Source organism: Haemorhous mexicanus, chromosome 3, assembly GCF_027477595.1.
Source record: "Haemorhous mexicanus isolate bHaeMex1 chromosome 3, bHaeMex1.pri, whole genome shotgun sequence".
In the NCBI taxonomy this organism is placed as follows: domain Eukaryota; kingdom Metazoa; phylum Chordata; class Aves; order Passeriformes; family Fringillidae; genus Haemorhous; species Haemorhous mexicanus.
The window spans coordinates 73,815,788-73,836,476 of NC_082343.1; the positions used below are offsets into that span (position 1 = coordinate 73,815,788).

Below are 20,689 nucleotides of genomic sequence, written 5' to 3' on the forward strand. Positions count from 1 at the left end.
ACAGGAGGGGTTACTTCATAACACATTGTGGGTGAGAATTTGGTTTATATGTCCTCATGTAGGGTTTGCCTTTTCCCTAACAATTCATAGTTCAAGTTCAGTTTGGCATGTGTACATCTCCAAGATACTTTTCTAAATTGCTTTTTAGTGAGTTGTTCACTGTTCTTTATGTGATTGCATCTGTCAGGTTATATAGTATGTTTATATATGCTATGTTTATAGTATATCCTTGCTGGATTGCCTTTTACTATTTCAGGTAGTTTTGGCTTCTCTTTGTTACTCCTTCCAAAAAGACTCCCTTGTCCCCTCTTTTCTGCAGTGTCTCTGTGTTTCCTGGTAGCAATTAAGCTTCACCACAACTCCATACTCCCATTTAAATACTTTACAGTGGATGCATCTCTCATTCTGAATAGTGTCTCTGTAGGCAGCTGGGGAACTGGAGTGTTTTCAGAATAGCCATGGCTCTGGCAGAGCTGGGAAGTTTGTATTTCAGAGTTGCAGGCCCCCAGGCACACACAAGTTCATAACTAGTTTATGTAGTTATTTATTAGGTTTGGCATGTAACTGTTACAAAGAGGTTTAAGGAGGTAGGGCAGCTGGCAGAGAACAAATCAGAAGGTTGTTGTCCTTTACTTGCTTGGTTACTGCAGGACTTCAGAATCTTAATCATGGGCCACATTCAACCGTGTGCTGGACAGTGTGGAAATGCAGACCATCACAGTGCCCTTACCAACCACAGCTTGAAGCAGAACAGAGAAATAAATTACATTTGGAAGATTGATAATGATAGCTATGCATTAACTACCTAGAGGAGACAAAACCAAATTAGAACTGCTAAAAAATGCAGATAAACTCTTGATATATATATATACACATGTAATCACTGCAGCCCAATAAAATTATACTTGCTGTCTTCACCCAGGGTCAAAACTGCTTGGTAGATTAGGGTTTTTCTTGTTGTTAGTTAACATTCATCATCATGGTGGAAAGTAGATTAACAGAATTGAGAGTGCAAAACAACAATTTCAGATGTTGGTGAGATCTTACATAGACATATGGAAGATGAAAACCTCTGAAAAATTATTTTGGGTACCCAACTTGACATCTGTAAACATGGTATGATTCTTTAAGGAAGAGAGAGCAGAGCCCTCTGAAGTTGCCTGGCCTTTGAAAGTCATGAACAAAGCTTCTTGGCCACGTAAGCAAATGCATGGGTCCTCTTGAGGCTTTCACACAGGCTGACACTTGACATCCCCATTGTCAAAATTGAATTTTCTCTGTGCAAGAATTTTTGGGTATGAGCTTACAGGTGAAATTTGAGCACCCTGAACTGTGTAGATGCCCTTACATTAGGGAGAAAATCCAACAGTAGTTGTGTCATTTTCCTTAAGCTTGTAAACACTCAGCAGCAAGGCTATTTTGAGATGACCAAGAAAGTTTGAAGCAAGATGGAGTCAAAACCAGGGAAGGTGAATTAGCTAGTTACTAGTGAATGTTAGTTAGCTAGTAACTAGCTAGTTTGAGTGAATGCATCTCTCTCATCTCTCAGCATGTCGGATTAGGTGTGTGCATCTACCTCATCATAAAACCATAAATAAGAGTAGTTATTGTGAGGTAGCTTGCAAAAAGTAAGTTCTTTCTCTTGCTTACCCCATGGTAAGTTACATCTATGTTTTTGTTCTTAGAGTGTTTCTCATTACAATTTGAACTGATTTCCAGCATGGTAAAAATGAATAGTGTTTATTTTCTAATGCCTACGCACTACTGCAGTGAGTTGTCTCTTGTCAGAGCAGTTTACTTGGTGAAGCAAAGCTTGATTTAATGAAAGAAAATGGACTAGCCAGCAGCTGTTATTTATGATTTTATTCATAATGGTGTGCTACTTCCATCAAGACACCCCTTTGTTTGTCTCATGCTATACTGCTTCACAGTAGTACATTTCCTGAATGCATAAACATAGAGGTAATTCAGAAAAGAGACTGAACTTAAAAAGGCCCCTGGGACATTTTTCTGTTTAACATGACTACAGTGGATATTTATATGAAAAGGTAAATTTATCTGTCTCATATCTGTCTATCTCTACACTGTACACTAAGTCATCTTCAAGGCAAATTGATGAAAGAAGAGGAATAACTGTACTTGGCAGATTCTAATTATTCTGCTGCAGGAAGCTCTGAGATTGCACTGAAAGGGGAAGAGGATAAACAGAAGAGGCAAGAAGCCTCCCTCCGGAACTAGATGGTGTGTGGGGATCTCATTGAATCCCATTTACCACTACTGCTTTATATAAGGGGATGATACCTTTTAACTTATATAGAAAAGAGTGATTTAAAAGCAGTTTCTGCCATGCTAGTCTTGCACGATTTCTCATCTTTCACCTGTATTTTTCTCTTGTCTTCCCCTGCATCCTCCCACCACGCTGTGAGATACCTCCCTGCAGTTAGGCAGCTGAACCTAGTAGCAAGGAGACATTTCCTCTAAAAGACCATCCCCTGGCACTTTGCCTCTGTCAGCATGAGTCTGCTTTTTGTGCCGGTGGGTGGGTGGGTGGTGAAACAATTCTTCTGAGTGGTTTCTTGATTATTTTCATAGTGCTTTTGCAAATGTCTGTGGTGGGTGTCCTTCTTTTTGGGTTTTACCTGCATGAATTTTTACTGTACTGAGTTACTTTGGCCCCTCTCCAGCTCAGTGTTAAGCAAGCATTGCAACCCACACAGAATTGCTTTGAAGCTAATTTAAGAGGCTTAAAGAGGATTGATGAGGATTCCCCTCTGAAGAAAGGAAACCTCAGATCCTGTGGATTTGCTCTGTAGTGGTAACAGTTCTCTGTTATTTTTCCTGACTTCTGATTCATGTTCTATATAAGAATGCAAAAGCTGGTGTTTAGTAAGAGCTGCTCTTACGTGTGGCCATTGGCTGGCTGCCAGAGCTGCCTATGGGGCCACTGCAGATCTTGCACTTGGGTCCATGCCACTGCTGCAATAAATGGGGAGTTTTGCTTGTGAAGTACTATGGTCTTTAACCCCAGACTTGTGTCTGTTTTGTAAGATCAGAGGTGATGAGGGATGGAATGGGCTATGGACAGATGGTGTGGAAGGCAGCACATGATTCTGTTTGAATCAGTGAGTTTTCTGCCCTGGCATCTCAAGAGAGGTGCCTGCCAGCACTGCATGTTCAGACTTGCTTGTGTGAGGGCAGGGTCTTTGTGACCTGCCTTCCTGAAGCACCGAGTGTTAGGACTTGTCAGTAGGAGATGTTGCTATGTGGCATTGTTCTGGCACTGTTATCTCTGTACCTAAACATAGGTTTGAAAACTTTGATGCCACCATCTGTGAAGCAAGACTTTCTCTAGGGACTATTCCTTTAAGTTTACTGTTTCAGTCACCTTTCAAAGATACTGGTGTGGGATTTTTAAAGCAGTGAACATTTAACAAAGCATTTGTGACATTTGGCAAAATGTGAGCAACGTTATAGGATTTACTATGAATTCCTTATACTTTTCTTCCCCAAATCTCAAAACGTAAATGTTGGTGTCTGATGAGAAATCTTCACTTAACAAGGGGAATACTTTCTGTGAAACTGGATGTTTGAAACTCAGTTCCAAGTAGTCGTTTCCTGTAGCCCCTGTGCCAGGGGTTGCTGGGACTGAACAGTGTGTTTTGCCTCCCCAGTGCTGTATGTAACTTTGTGGGGGCTGCAGCAGTGTGTGAGGGCAGCTGCTCTTACATAGAAGTAGAAAAAAATCGCTAAATCCCACAAAACTGCTAAATCCTGTGTTGGTTTAAAATGAAAAGGAATTATTTCAGAAAAACTGGAAAGGACATATTGGAAAAAAATTATTTTAAAGGCATTGTTGTGGTGTTAATAAACCTAAATTATTGAACATGAATTTTTAATAAGGAGCATTCCAGCTTGATTTATATGCCATTTTAGTTGCTCTTTGTAAAATTTTTTGGCATTTCACACAATGGATGTCAGTTAATGACAAGTGTGATTCTTACCTGGCTTTGATCAAGCACACACAGACATGGAAACAATTGCTCTTTCTGGTATGTAATAACTAATCTTGAAAGAGAATTTGGGAGAGATATTATTAGAATAACTAATGGCTTCCTATGAATAATTAGCCTGCTGTGACTTAGGGGGTCTTTTCAGGTCTCAAAAATTAAAGTTTCTACTCGTGTATAAAATTCATGTTTTATCTACAGGACATCGCTCTTTCTTGACAAGACAAATTAATCACATTTTAACTGGATTTTAGTGCTTTGCCATTAATGAGCAATGCAGGCAAATGATAAAGGATTTGTGAACATTCAGATACTGTTCACAGTTCAAAACATTAGACCGAAATGTACAAGAGTATTCTGGATTTGTGTTTTACAGCTGCATTTCAAAACCCGTATTGAATCTTACCTTAGAAGGTTAATTTTAAATGTGTGAAGGTTTGGGGTTGGTTTTTGTGTAGAAGGGTTTTAGGTTTTGTAAAAGCAAGATGATTTCAGGTGCACTTTTCTTATCCAAACAATTATAATTACATACATCTTTTAATCTCTCCATTATATAAATGGATAAAATAGTTCTGAAAGGGAGAAAAAGTAAAACTAAATACCAAAAGTTGCTGGGGGTTTTAATTTTTAAAAATTGAAGTTTCTATTCAATGTCAGTATTTTTAGGTATTTTTAGTTATGTGGCAGAATGTGAGTATGCAGACAGATTAGTTTTATTTATTTATTGGGATGATTGTGTCACTTTCTTTAATATTCTAAGGTACTGATATATTTATATACTAATCATATTTACAATAGAAGTGCATTTTGGATGATTGCCAAAATTTTTACTTCTGTGTGTAAGTGTCGATGTCTGGCTATGTTATCTCTGTAGATAAATGAAAGAAAAGCTTTATCTGCAGCCTTTGTTTTTCAGACCTTTTGGTTTTCTAAAATACTTAGTTTTGCCTCCTGGTGACTTGAGATGGAGGGGATGCTTCTTGTCATTGCAGAGGCAGAGTGGATAAATATAGAGCCTTTCTGAATTTAGGTCTGTGTCTACAATGCCTGCTGATAGTTCCCCTCTTCCCTAAGTGAAGATTCACCTAATATAAATACTGCACATTTAAAGCAGATGATAATTAGGAGGACAAAGACCTCCCCAGGAATGAATGTTTTGAACTTTTTTATCCTGCTTAACCCCTAAGTAAATTTACAAGCCAGAGGCCAGAGCTATTAACTGCATTTGCTTGTAAAACTTACTCTGTAAACTGTCTTTGACTAAACATCCATTGACTTTTTCTATTGAAAATGAAGTCTAAATTGATTTCAAATGCTAAGTTTAAAAATCAAAAGAAAGTAACACACCACTCTATAAATCCATATGTATGCACTAAAGAAGAGTGATTAAGATTGGGCTCTATTTCACTTATATAGCTTAATTTTAATGTAATTTGTAGCAATGAGTAACTGTGCAAACAGTGTTGCTTTCTCCTTCCCTCACAATACATAGATTAGAAGCTATAAATGTATACTTCAGGCTCTGCCATCTGAATTTGAAGGTGTTTCTGGCACTGAGACCCCACTGCCATGTGACACAGGGACATTAGTGTGAGACTGATAGTTACAACTATTCCAGGGCTGCTCTACAGCTCCAGCACTGTGGTCCTAGAATAGCACCAAGGCCTGCACGCAGCAGGAGTGCCCTGTCAACCACACAGCATTGCTCTTGCATTCCTAAAGGCTGAAGATACTTATTTTTAGCATGTCCCTATTTAAATGGTGAGTTTCAGCATTCATAATAATATTTCTGAAGTGTTTTCTCCATCCTTTTCCCTTGAAATTAATTTTTCTAACTTGTCCTCTTCTTATATATGCTGACCTTAGTGACTTAAGACCTTATTGGAAATTATATGAACAATGAGTAATATAATGTGATAGGCACAAGTGGATCTCTCCTATCTGTGATTACACAGGAAAAGGTAGTACCCTGTTATGAGCATTTAGCATTGTAAAAGCTGACAGCATCTAAAGTTAGGCATGAAACACCATCTTGGGAAATCCTTTTTAGGGCTTGCCCTTTGCAGTTTACCTTAATCTTTGAGATAGAAGCACATCCCTTTATTGGTTACATGAATAAACCATTGGTCTTGCTTCAGAGATAACAGCTAATTTAAAGGTGAGATTGAATCAGTTGTTGAATATAGTCTGTTTGGAGAAGCTTAAATGGCTTCACATATCTTAGTGTCTCACTGAATTAATTTCTACCCCCTCTCTCTTGTGTTCTTGGAAGGAGAGGTAATAATTATTTTAGCAAAGATAGGACTGAAAACCCTTAAATTGCAAATTTTAGCAATGACATGCAGCTTGGCATGCGTCTTTTTTTTCTGTTGAGATTTCATTTAATGGTATGTTATTTTATCTTAATTGATGACAATTAAGGCCCTACAGAAGTCAGTTTTCAGGGAGTTGTTATATAAAAGATAAAGTCCTCATTCAGAAACCAGCAGTAAGATTAGTAGCATACTTTAATCATCAAGAAAGGACTGTCCAAGGCAGGAAGTTTTGTAGAAAGACCAGGTGCTTGCTTCCTGAGAATTTCCAGCAACAGCTGGAGTTGACAGATGACGTTTTAGGGAAGAGTCTCTGGAAATCTTCATCATCAGCCTTAGCAGTTCTTCTGTTCGTCAGTTATTTTATTTGTTTATAGTGCTCAAGGAACTATTTAAAGTGAAAATCCATTATACTCTACTGTTCTGGCAAGCACTTTGTCAGTTAAGATACAGTTATGGCAGTTGGAAACAGTGATTTTATCAGTGTAGAAACACCTTTAGGCTTTTGGGTTTGGGTTGGTTTTTTTTCATCCACTGTGGGTGCTGTGAAATACTGAATTTTTATCTGTAATATGTCTAGAGGTTTTGGTAAAGCCTTTGGAGAAAGATGTGATTTCATTTGAAATTTCTCACATTTCCTTAGCAATGATTAAACTGAAATTAAATGTGATTACTTTGTTTTCAGCCATATGGATTTACATGTTTCACATTACAGGCAATGCTCGGAATAAATGTGTTGCATAGGTTCATATTACTGATGAGGTTCATGTGTTGTAAAAATAGAACCTGTTGATCTTGTGCTTTACAAATCACTGTAGGACTATTTCCTTTAAAAGCAGAGATTGTAAACATGCAACTAAATTATAAGAATGTGTCATTCTTCATTTACTACATTTTTGTTCTAATTAGAGTCGAATCTGCAATGATGTTAAAGGAAGGCAGTGAAAAGGAATCAGCCAGAATTTTAGGACCAGCGATAAACTGCATTCACATCCATGTGTTTTTCTTGATTTGCAAAATATAACACAGTGGATCCCAAATTAGAATATGCAGGCAGAGACATGCATCAAAACAAGATGTGGGAACTGTGTTAAACAATTACAGTCTATGTTTGTGTACATGAAGTTCAGCTTTCAACTTCACACAGTGCTATGGCAACAATAGAAAGATGTATGAAAGCATGTGCTATGTGGATACTTTGTGTTTTGGGAGCTAATGTCCTTTCAGGAAGAAAGCCAGTGAGCAGTACAATTGTCTTACTTGATGGACTGGGGATTCTGCAAGGTTCTAGTTCTACATTCAGTAATGTCTGAAAATGCACCAAAGTGCTACAAAAGTTCCTGTCGTGGCTTGTGTTACCACCCTGCTGAGGTTGAAGTGTCCCTGAGAAAACCTGAAAGACTGGGCAATGCTTAGTCCACTTTTGCTGGATACAGACTTGCTTTGGTGAATTCATCTGTACAGGAAATCTGATTTTAGTTCTGTTTGTTCTGTGCCAGCTCCTTTCACATGTGATGGACCATGCAGCCCTTGTGTTTTGACAGTCTTCCCTTGAAGAGAACTGTATTCTTTTTGTAACATTTTCTTAAACCCTCTTGTGTGTAGAATTGAAGAATAAGATATCTAAAGGTGACACCATCATACCCTTTGTATTGTCTCTTTTTGATACATTTTCTAAAGCTGCTATGCAACCAAGCAGGTGGTGCCCAGTACTGAACCTGACCTAGGCAATTGGTGCAAGTTGCTCGGAAGGTTTTACCCATCAGACCCCATAGAAATGGTCACCTCTGATTCTTGTTTAACAGTACTTGTGGAAAGTTACAGCAGTAAGAGCATTTTGTATTTCTTTTTCTCTTGTCTTAGGTTTTCTACCCTAGCAAAGATGGTACTAAGATCCCAATGTTTATTATTCACAAGAAAGGAATTAAATTAGATGGTTCTCATCCTGCCTTCTTGTATGGATATGGAGGCTTCAACATATCAATTACACCGAGCTACAGGTAAGCAGGGTGATTCACACCTTCTTCTGAAGTATCTGGTATTTGCAGCTGTCACCATGAATCTGACAGGATGCATTTTGGGTTCCTAAGAAGCAAGATGAGGGCCATAAGGGCTGTCCAGGCATTTGTCTGCTTTGTTAGTTCTGAATTCAAAGGTTTTATCCAGGCTCACAGAAGAAATTATGTCAGAGCAGAGAAGTGCTGTGCTCTGCTGAGGTTTACAACAGTCACCCTGCCCCTTAGGATTACACCTCAACCTCTTCTTGCTCTGTCACTGAGTTCAACAGAAAAACATGGCCAAATATTTTAAGGAAATATTTGAGCCCATTGCTGAACTAATAGCATAGGAATTTTTCTTTTTTCCAAGTTAAACAATTTTCTATGTCTAAAAATTATAGAAAATCAAATGTTTGACTAACTTAATGTAAAGAATTAAAATTTGGCTGCATTTTCATATTATACTTTTGAGATTACATCAGAAACAAAATCCTTCTGTGTCCATTATGATCAGCAAAGAGGGTTGTGTCTTGACACCCAAATGATACTGTCCTCACAAATGCTAAGCAACACATTGAAAACCAAAAATGCTGTGTTCAGAACAGGCATTGTAACACTCAAAGGCCATAAGCTTTGTTGCATAGATGATCTCTTTAAAGAAAAGGCTTATTTCTTAAGCAAGGCAATTTGAATAGACTTGCCAAGAGGCAGTGCTTGAATACCTAAGAAATGCTCCTAGGTGAGGCAGAGGAAAGCAGAAATGGAAAGGGCTGAATAGAGAATAATTTTCAGGAAGCAGAAGAGCAGCTCACTGCAGAAAAATAATCTATTATAAAACAATCCTATTAAGTTTAGGTGCTACCAGTCTTGCTTTAGAGTTAGCACATTTCAAGAAATTCTTTATAGTGCTTGCCTTTTTTATTTGCAGTGATTGTATTTCTGAATAGCATTTACAGTTTCTTTTCCTTTTTAGCAAATACCTTGTCTAACAATGGACCTCCCATCTTGTACTCTGTGATTATTTGTAAGCTTTTTGTCTGCCTCATAAAGCTACACTTCTAAATTCCTGTGGTTCTTGAGAGACACAATTATATAACTAGCATAGTTTTAAAATTCTTTTTTACTTAGGTTCAACCAGTGATTTATTACAGTTTATTGTAGATGCTGAAAACTGTAGATGTATTGTAGATGCTATAAAACTTACCATGTTTTCATTTTTAAAGATTGTAAAATGAATATTACATATCTGTTGATTTAAGGTAAAATTTCACATACTGCAGAGCTGGTTGCTGTCAGAAGGAGAAGGTATTTCACAGTCCCTACTTCCACCTCCCATCCATTGGCCCTGGTGCTTGCTGGAGCCTTTGCTAAGCTGATTTACCTCACAAGAATGACAGAAAACTATCCAGCAAAACGGAGTGGGTGGTTTTCTGCCATTTTGGCTAGCTAAAAATTGATTCTCGTAGGAGTCCAGCAAGCAGCAGCAAAAGGGTGCAGCTGACATTTAGAAGAGAGGAAGATGGGAGGTAGGAGCAGTGACCTATATTTTCCTGAACCCTGTGATACCTTCATTGTACAGTTCATAAATTAGGAATATGAATCTGTAACAATCCCTTAAAAGTAAATGCACAGAGAACTATTAGTGACCTCCAGATCAAAATATATTATCCCACTGACAATGTAAATAAAACATGATTGGCCACACCTCCCTCCTTACTCTCTCCCTGTAATATCAAGATATGATTTCTCAGCTTTCTCTTTCTAAAAGAAAAAAAAAAAAAGAAAAGCCAAAGCCTTCAAATACATGTTTATGACTAATAACCTGAGAATTGAGTACTTGGTAAGGGAATGTGTTCCAAAAGTAGGCAGGCAAAATCAGGGAAAGGAAATTGCAAGAGGGAATTTATGTCAGAAAGGCAGGATGTCCAGTTCACCCTTTACCTGGCAGATTCCACTAATGTTATGCTCCATCTCTGTTACTGCATTCTGCAGTATTCCACAAGGAGTTCCCAAATCCAAGTGCTGTTCCATCCACAGCCCAACACCACGATTTGGTGGTGAAGTTTTTGGTTTGTTTTTTTTTTCGGGTTGGTTGATTGGTTGGTTGGTTTTTGTTTTATTTTTTGACTACAGGCAAGAGTGCTAGAAAGCAGCTACAGGATGGCCAAGGCTGAGGCTTGCTACATCACTCACCTGATTCTGAGCTGAGATGTGGCCATGGAAATGTAACCAGTAGGAGCCAGCTTACCTTTAAAAAAAAAAGCAAACAAAAATTCCTGGCTAAATACTCCTAGGATTTTTTACTTAAACTTAAGACTCTTAAAACTTTCCACAAAGCATTCCATCTTCTCCTTTCCAATGGTTCAATTCTGTCCTGTATGTCTTCCAGCCTGTACAGTATTTTCTTACTGGTATTTCACACCCATTAGTGTAAACAAGCTCTCTGGTCTGGCGAGCTTATTTCTGCTTAATTCACAAACTGATGTTCCTTTTCACATCAAAAATGAAAAAAAAATCCTTTTCACTGAAAGCAATAGAAACAAACCAACAGGTTTCAGGATTCAGAAATAACTGCAAGAATGATAGGCCAAAGTCATTAAGTCAGTTACTGTAGTGGTTTATTTTTGAATGCAAGCATGCATTTTTCATATGCTTTTCTGGACTGGGGAGCTTCGTTTGGTGGCATTTTGAGATGGTGCTTGCTAGAGCACTGTCATTAATTATACAGCCCACATAGCAAGTGCAAGTGAAGGCTGATGGAGCTGATACCAGTGGCTTGGCAGAGCTGCTGAGGAAATGCCATCACAAACCCACCACTAATGCCTCAGATTTGGCTAACTACACTGTAGGAACCAACATGTTTTCCTTCACTGTTCTGTGTGTGCCTGCGTGGGTACAGGAGAAGCAATTTCTAAGTCACCCTGGAATACAGCTGATTGTGCAGCAGCCTGTGAAATTGCATATCACTGCCATGTTGTTCCCAGCCTTTAAGCAAAGAGGTAGTGCAGGGAAGAGAGTCTGTGAGCCTGGAGAAAGGTCAGCCCTCAGTGCAGAGTGGAGGATTACTCCTTTTGCTTATTCTGTCACTGCTCTCTTCAGCTCCACAAAAGCTTAAAAAGCAACCAAGTCCAGTGGCTCAGGACTGTTTCCCCATCACCTGTGCACTAGCCTGCATTTTTCTGTCAACTCTAATACCTCACAGCAGATCAGTAATTCTGGAGAGGTGTTCTTGGTCTGTGAAGCACAGCTCCTCACATTGTTCTCTACTGTAAAAAACAATATCTGATTTATTATTTCTTGTTTTATGCTCCTTAAGAGTGATTAGAGGGTCTGGAAGGAGCTCTCCATGGTGGGAACTATCTTCTGATCCCTCCACTGACTCCATCTTGACTCTGTTGCCCTTTCCTTTACCCTGCTTCCAGGAGAGAAGGAAGAGCAGGGCTAATCAGCAAAAGGCTACAGAAACTGTTGGGAAGAGCAGGGAGCCAGACTTTGTTTTGCAGAATGAGACATTTCATAGCCATGGAGGTTGACTGGGCAGTTTGCTGTGACTCAGACACCAAGCTGACTTCAAATCAAATCTGGAAGCAAGAATCCACCTGGAAAAACACAGGAGGCAGAAATAGGGTGTTGTGTGAAACTTGAGCTTTGTGCTGTCTGATTACTTGGAATTTTCACTTTTTAAAAAATAATAAGATTGGAATTTGTACTTATAAAACCTGGTTCCTTGAACTTAAGTAAAGTTTAAGAGAAAAACTTTGAGAAAGTTTGTTACAAATATTCAAAATATTGGTCAAGTTAGGGTCCTGACTCACCATGATCCTTCAGATGGGCACAGTTTCTTTCAGCAGATGGAAGAGGATAGACTCTGTTGTGGAATAATTTATTTTTTTTTTTAAGTATTTTCAGGGAGTATGTTTGGGAAGCAAGCTCTTACCTTACCTTACCTGTAATTCTTACTTGCTACTTCTGGTGATTAGGGAATCAAGTAACTTTGGATCAAGAGGTCCAAAGTTTGAGGTAGACAGGGAAAGGAAGTGCAGAATATATTGGGAGGTTTTGTGACTCTACATAACAAAAATTAAGAAGCCACAGTCTCATGAAGCAACCTACTGTCAGGTTACTCCACATTAGCTGTGTAGCAGCCTGTTGAAGTTAAGAGTCCTGGAGTTTGACAGAGTAATAATATTCTCTGACCTTTGCACTATGTGCTTCTAGAATATCAATCTTGCATCTGATTAGCATTTCACAGCAGTCTAAGGAAAATGTAATTCACAGTGATGGTCTTAAGAATTCATTTTAGAGAGGCTGAGAGAATTCCTGGCTCCTGAGACATCTGATGGGCCGGATAAGCAGCCTAGGTGGAAGCTTTTCCTTTGATGGTTACGAAAATGCAGAAATCTCTTACCAGTTATCCTTGTGCTTTCCTTTTCATTTCCTTACTCCTTGATATATACTCTCAAGAACATGTGCCATTACATAGGTAATTGCTTTGGGAGGTATGAAAACTTTACCTGTTGTGATACACTACATCCACAGGAGACATACTGTAAGACTGCCATTTTTCAAGCCATTTCTGATAAGCTGCAGTGGGACTTAAAGGTAAAAAGACACAGTCCTTGCCCTTGTGGTTGAACAAATTTATTTTCTGCAGACAGTGGTTTCGGGGTGAACAAAGAATTCAAGTAAATAAGAAATTTAAACCTACTAGAGGGGAAAAAAAGACTTGTTGAGGTTAAATGTTAATATTTTACTTGTCTCCTTTGCATATGTGTGGTTGGCCTTCTGCAGCTTTGACTATGTTAAGCTACTGCCTCAATCTTTGATACTTTTGCAATTTGGCATTTAGAAAATACGCTATTTTAGCTTTCAGGTAGTTTCACGAGATAGTAGGGAAGGCAGAGCCTGTAATCTTATGTTATATTATTTGTTTTGTGTTTAACAATGTTAAGGGAAAATGAATAAGAATGGGATTGGCCCCCTGATGACTTGACTGCTGACCATGGCACAGAAGAATGGTAGATACAGAGTTTTTCTTTGCAAACACATTCTTGCAAAGGTCCAAAAGAAGTATATTAAGCAGAAGTTAGGTTGAAAATAGCTGCTCATAAACAAAAATCAAGTGCTGATCCTAAGTCTTAATTCTTTGATTTCTTCCTTTGGGCTAAATCTTCCTTTCTTCTCTGAGGAAGTGGAGGTCCCATGACGGAGGAACAATTCAGAAAGCTATGGAGGTCCAGTGGTACTGTATAACTCTAGTCTGCAGACTAGACTAGACTAGACTTCAGGCTTTGAAGATAATTTTTGTAAATGGTGACACATTCTCAGTGATCATCTGCTAGGACAAACTGCTAGGAAATGAAACTCCCACTGGCCACTCTCCTCTGAAGGGCAGAACTGAGGGAGGAAAACAGACCAGCATGGTTCCTTCCTCTCCTAAAGCTGCTGGGAGTTTCATTTCCATGGATAACCGTCAAAAAAAGCCTGACTACTCAGGTTCACCATCAAGAGGGACTTAATTTGCAATTTCATCGACTTTGGGAGAGATCTTTCCCTCAAAGTATTTTTGCAGAAGTGGTAGGTGTATAAAAATTGGAAAATAAAAATAATCCTCTTATCTGTTTGCTTTTTCAGCGTGTCAAGACTTATTTTTGTGCGACACCTGGGAGGTGTTCTAGCAGTGGCGAACATCAGGGGCGGGGGGGAATATGGAGAGACCTGGCACAAAGGTAAGTCAGTCACAGCACAGGAAAAAAACTGCAGGCTTAGCAATGCAAATTGCAACATTTTCTTTTCATTCCTTCTTCCATATTCACATCTCCTTTTGCATTTTACTTATTCTGTAAAAAAGTAACATTTTTTCCATACTTAAATGTTAGATTTGTACATTGTCCAGTGTTAATTTGATGGTTTTCATTAGATTATTTTCATTTTTGCAGCCTACTTAAAAACAATTTTGTACAAAGACAATATTTTCCAACAAAATCATTCGGGTTTTTTAAGTAATATCAAGTTCCCTGGAGTTAAACACAGGAAAATGTGGCTATTTATATTGAACTGATCTTACAAAAAATATCTGCCTATTGCAAAAGACCTGGCTTGCTTTCACATACCTCTTTCATTTTTGCAGGTTCCCAATTCTAAATCCCCAAGACAACAACACTGGCTATTTAGACTCTCTTGGTATCAAACACACACACACACACACCAAAAAAAAAAAAAATTGCAGAACTTTATGGAAGGTGTGAACTCTTGAGTTCAGAGTATAAACTCTTCTATATTGTTTTTGCATCATTTATGAATAGACCTTTTTTTTCTAAATATTTGATGAATGTGACTGGAAATATGTCTTCACCAGAAGGATTTTCAAGCAGTAGAACAGGCTGGCCATGGAAGTGGTTGAGTCACCATCCCTGGAGGCATTGAAAAGACACATAGAAGTGTCTTAGGGACATGGCAGTGCTGAGTTAACAGTTGAACTTGATGATCCATCCTAAAGGTCTTTTCCAACCTAAATGGTTCTGTGATTCTGTGATTGAAGTTCATATGAAAACCGTCAGCTCCAGAAGTGCATTCACATCATCCCCTCCACATTCTTGGGGGATCCAACTTGTAGGCGACCATTTGACCTTTTAGGGTTTTTTTTAAGCTGTCATGCCACAGGGAAACTCAGTCAAACACTGAAAAGCTGTCAATCTCTTTTCCTGTTTTCTGAACACTTTTGATGTATTTCTGTCCATGTTTTTCCCATCTTGCCTTAATCATTTAATTGTCTTTGTCCATTTGCCTTATTGTTGACAACTGTCCACATTCCTGCACCAGGGGAAAAAGCATGAAAAAGTCCTTCTTATCTCAGGAACATACCTATCCTTATTTAATGGTGACACTTCACTCGTATTCCAAGAATCTGGTGCATAAGTTGCTGGGAATGTTGTCAGCAAGGCAAATGTACTAAAACAGTGGTGCTTATGATCTAGCAATTTGCCATGGCAGTAATCCATAATATCTTTTTATCAGACAAAATGGTATTTCCATATCATTGCATCTTGATTTTACTATTTCATCTGTGGTAACTATTTGTCTGGGTCATTTCCTCACAATTGAGTTAATTATGTAATAGTTTCATAAATAGAAGCTGTATGTGCTTGCAGATACAGGATATTGTTGCTAAAGATGAAGTATCCTTCATTAATTTTCATTTGCAGATTGATTTGTAGTAGATTTTAATAAAATTTATCTTAATATGATAATGCTTCTTTGATCCACCTATTTCCTGCTTGATTTTGACCCAAGTCTTTTATTGCAGTTTGAAATAAAATATGTATCTGTTCTTTTTTAATTCCAGAAGCATTTACAGAATGTTTTTTCGCTTAGGTTTAATTTTATAAATAGGATTCTGACCTTACACCAGCCTGGTGTTTTGAGAAAGGAGTAAGATTTATTTCTCCTTTATTGCCACATACTTAAAGACTTTTTGGTTGTCCCAGTATGTTTGTCTTCAACGGTCTTGTTAATACAAGAATGATGTGTATTTGTTCAAAAAAAAAAAAAAACACAAAAACTTACAAATGTACTGGTTCCAATTCTACAAGATCTTTATGACTAAATGTCGGACTTATCTTGCTAAACTTCTGTGACAGAAAAAAAGGTTTTACAAAACCATTGTAAACTGGTTGTCTAAGGATCACTTGATGGAGAATGGAGATAAAGAGACACCTCGAGACTGTTGCTCATCTAACTTAATTTAGGGTAAAATTAATTGTCCTGGAGGTTCCTGGACCATAGGGGGAACCGTAGCCAATCAGCTCGGAATAAACATCCATCTTTTAAAGAAAGTAGAAGGAACTGGTCTTCCATTTCTGTATCCTATAAGCCCTGCTTGCCTGGCTGGGCCACTGCCTTTGCTACAGGAATGCAAGGATTTTCTCCCTAGTTCCCATTTCTTACTAGCATTTAATTGACTGAGATTACCATGGTCTTTAGGTATGATAACGTTTGAGGAGGATCTAGTTTTAGTCTCTTGCCAAACAAGCAAGATTTGGACAACTGTGAATTCTCTAAGTTGATACTCTTCTATTAAAGCATCCTTTTCCTTCCTTATCCCACCCTGCTCTAAAAAAAATTTTTTTTCAGACTTGGAAGTCTTATCAATGATGTCATCAGAACCAACATTTTCTGTCATTATTTGTTCCCTTATACATCTGATGACATTTGGAATTTCATTCAACATGATGGCAGTATCTTAAGCATTTCCATATTGAAAGATAATTTATAAGATTTCAAAGCAAGATGGAACTCTGAAGTCCCTTTTTGACCATAGCTTTATATCATCTGGTTTGAAAACAACTAATAGGAAAAAAAAGTAAATTACCAGCCACATATTATATATCCAGGAAATTAGAAGTGCTTATTTTATATAGCCAATTTTATAAGCTGAATCTTTATTGCCTTAAGAAACTGTCACTGAGTTTAATGATGTTAAAGTCCCATTAGCTTAAACCTCAAGTGTATGTGGTCATTTTGTGTATATTTTGCTGTGCAAAGCTTTTAGCTTTCCTTTCACTGGTTAGGAACATTACCTGGCACTCACTCCACAGTATGGCTATTTATTATTCAGAGTTTCTGAAAGCATCAGAGGTATTGACAGAACCATCTTACAGCCTCTCTGTGTTGACAGAATCTTTCATTTTTGCTGTTTTTCTAAGCAGCATCAATTATTAAAATGTTCATGAAACTGGAATTGTTCCCAGGTATTTTTGGACACATGTTTTTCTGAAGAGATGGTATCAAAAGGATTTTATGGTATCAACTGATTTGTTTTGTTTCCGTGCTAGGTGGTATCTTGGCCAACAAACAAAATTGCTTTGATGACTTTCAGTGTGCTGCCAAATACCTCATCAAGGAAGGCTACACATCCCCAAAGAAGCTGACTATTAATGGAGGCTCAAATGGGGGCCTCTTAGTTGGTAAGAACTGCTTGTCTATTTCCCAGATTTGGTGCTGGCCTTATTAAAGTAATCAGACAAAAATTGATGAGATCTTCTTCTCAAAAGTTGTCAGAGTGTCAATGCATTAGTGTATATCAGGTGTTAAATATGTACAGTAGTACTTCATTTGCTGTTTGCATAGGACATTGGAATTCTGCAGTCTCTGGCAAAGGCTGACTGTTAAAAGCCCCACAGTTTTGTGTGTTAAGAGCTAACCCTGTGGTAGAATCACACAGAAAGTAAGAATGGTTTAAAAAACATGGGGTTCTTTTATTTTTCCTTCTTCAGGTTAACCATTACAAAATAGCCGCTGAACTATTAATTTATGTAGCATTGGGAAACTGTGTGTGGTCTGTTACAAATGCATCTGGTTCACTTAAAATTCACTGCTGTGTTCTTAAATTCAAGAAAATTAATAGTCTCCTCTTAAACAGAAGTCTTGTCACAGAAAGATCTCATATTCTGAGCAGTCTAAGAGCTACAAAATCTATTTCTGATAAGATCCTTATCTGAAAGTAACAGGAGAAAGAAGAAGGTGATTTTTTGTGCAATTTTGAAAGGAAAATGAGACTCAAAGTAATAGTATCAGGGTCTGTTTGCCTTTTTCTTAGCAGTATGAAAGGTGACCATATGACAGATTTGAGCTACTTATGTGAGAAAGAGGTAAAAAAGGTTCATAAACCACTGAATTATAGAAAATGAGCAGTTTTCCTAGGCCCACTCTGCTTGCTCTTCTTTTTGTATTTATTAGCTCCTGTATACTGACTCTATTGATTTTATTCTATTTTTCATTGAATTAGCATCCAGCATGAGAAACAGAATTTGGAATTATACGGATCTTTGGTCTAAGCCATCTTGGCTAGACCTGCATTATTATTTTTAAAAACAATTGTTTTAAAGATCGATTAACAAGTACTTGTAAAGCTATATTTTGGTTTTTGCTTATATGCTTCTTAATAACAAGTGGCAGAAGGTGTTTGTGCATTTAAAATAGAAATGGATGAATATGGTAAAGGATTAAAGGCTTTGTACTCCATTTGGGAATGCAGGCATTGCACAAGTCAGTTTTATGTTGGGCCTAAATATACAGTTGGAAGTGCAGTTAAACTTTGAATATATTGCATAACATCTGAAAATACTTCTTTGTCGTTATGTGGACTTCAGCTTCAGTCAGGATGAGATACATCCTACCCAGCTTCAGTCATAAAACTCCCTAGGTTACTGGGTGAACTATTCAGCTGGGCTCCTTGTGTCAATCAGGGGAAGCAAGTGACAACTACAGTAAATGCATCATTCTGGTAGGAGACAGGTGTTAGGAATCTAGACCCCCCCTGCTCTAAAAAATCTTGTTAGAATCCTTCCCTTGAATTTACTGGTAGATTACAGTCAAGCAGGATTTCCATGCTCTTGATGAGCCAGATAGGGATTTTTCTTGACTGAGTAGAATAGGTGAATTCAGGAAGTTCTTATAAGATGTTTTTTATCAAAGCTAAATAAATTTTGCAATAGTTATTTATGCAGCATTAGAGATCATAATTCATCCTGTAGGTTCAAAGACCCACTGCCAGATTCTCTTCATTCTTATTTATTGAAGAAAAAGCTGACAAGGAAGAGTATTGTCACTCTTCCAAAATACTGTTTCCTTTCAGTCCGACTAACAGGAGGTGACCCTGAGGACTGCAGAGCCCTGAGCTCGTCTTGCCCCATTCAACTGCAAAACAAGACTTCCTTGTCCTGCAGTGTGATCCCCAAGCTGAGCAGAGCAGCACAGCTGTGAGCTGAAAACCTCCCTGCAAATGCAGTGTTTGACCTCTCATGTTTGCCTAGACAAAACCAGTTCCGACATTTTGAGGGCTTATTTTCATACTGAATTTCAAAGCTCAGAGCTATGTACAGGGGCATAAAATTCACAAATAAATTGTTGTTCCAGATTACACTTTATTAATGCATATAATTATTACGACTAATTGAAAAGATGTAATGTGCATGCATGAGTGTCTCCATAAGTGATTTTTCACTGAAGTAACTACTTAAAGAACTAGCAAGGAGCAGTTTCTTCCAAAATCCTGAGCAAGACACAGTGCTTCAAGAGACACTCTGAAATAAAGAGTATTAAAATAAAATGTTATGCTAGTTGTTTTGGCTTTTGTTCCTACCACAATACAATTTATGTTCATAAAAGAAGATAACTTGAAGAGAAGAGATCTGCTCTTTAGGTTAAAAGGCATAGCATACATAGCATCTCTTTAAGGCACTGTATGTACCTTATGGAAATTACTCATAAATAAGGAAGACCTCGCATAGTTACATATCAGAGATGACCAGAGGTAAAATTTCATTTTTCAGAAAGTAAAAATCATGTTTAAATGAAGAAAATAGGGTGTAGTGTAAACTCTTGGCAGGGACAGACAGACCACAGGAGACTGATGAGCAAATTGCTTCCAATATTAAAATTAGCAATGACATTTTTCTATGCTCATCAGGGGCAGGAAGCTGGCCAGACGATCTGTGGGACTTGCAGGTTAGTGAGATGTAAAAGGAGCATTAAAGGACATTAATTGCAAAGCAGAACAACTAAATGGTCTGTTTGTTTTGATGTTCCCTCCTGAGGAGAGGGTGGGGGGTTCCCTGCAGGGGTCTGTCTTCATGGGGAATATTCTGGGGAGCTGACTCCAGTTGAAGCATCAGCAGGAAAGGTTTTGGAATGAATCAATCCAATGAAAAGTAGGGTGTTGCCAGGACCAGATGGTGCACATGCAGGATCCTAAGTGAACTCTGATATGAAATTGTAGACTACTAAGCCTGAATATCTGAGGAACAGAAGGGGGCAAGTGTAATGCCAAGTTTTAAGTGGTTCATAGTGATCCACAAGCTGCAGATGAGTAAATCTGACTTCTCTAATGGGTAAGCTGGTTGAAACCAATAAATAATAGCTGACACAAAAGAAAGAATTCTGCAGGCTGAAGTTGCAGCTTTCGAATGTATTCGAGGTATCTGAAGGAGTTGGGCTGCATATGGGGCTTGTAACAGTGATCTAGGTGAGGAGCTATTCTTGGATTTTCAAAAGCTGTGAAAGAAAGTCCTTGCTGAGCTGGAAGCAAAGTCATGTCATAGCAATGTCATGGTTGGCAGGAGGCAAAGAGTGGTGATAATCAATCCATTTTAACAATGGACAGAAACAAGGAGATAAGAATAATTTGGGAAAGATTATACCTACACGTGGATGCACAGTGAATAGTTCTGAATTAATTAAGGGATTCTGGGATCCATTGTAGTAGTGAAAATTTCAGTGCTCTTGTTTCTTAAAATTCAAAAAGGCAGGGGAATTTGTAAAATCACCAGGGAAAAGGTTTAAATCAAGAAACAGGAATCAAAATTAAAGAACT

General features: G+C 38.0%; 1 protein-coding gene across 2 annotated transcripts in view; it reads left to right on the forward strand.

Moving 5' to 3' along the window:
• The window catches only part of PREP (prolyl endopeptidase), an 86,507-nt gene that overhangs the window by 60,778 nt on the left and 5,040 nt on the right, over nucleotides 1–20,689 (forward strand). For both annotated transcript variants that reach the window (XM_059842374.1, XM_059842375.1), the window contains 3 exons: nucleotides 8,183–8,319; nucleotides 13,951–14,045; nucleotides 17,151–17,282. In XM_059842374.1, the coding sequence (XP_059698357.1) occupies nucleotides 8,183–8,319; nucleotides 13,951–14,045; nucleotides 17,151–17,282 (364 nt within the window). The remainder of the gene's footprint in view (nucleotides 1–8,182; nucleotides 8,320–13,950; nucleotides 14,046–17,150; nucleotides 17,283–20,689) is intronic.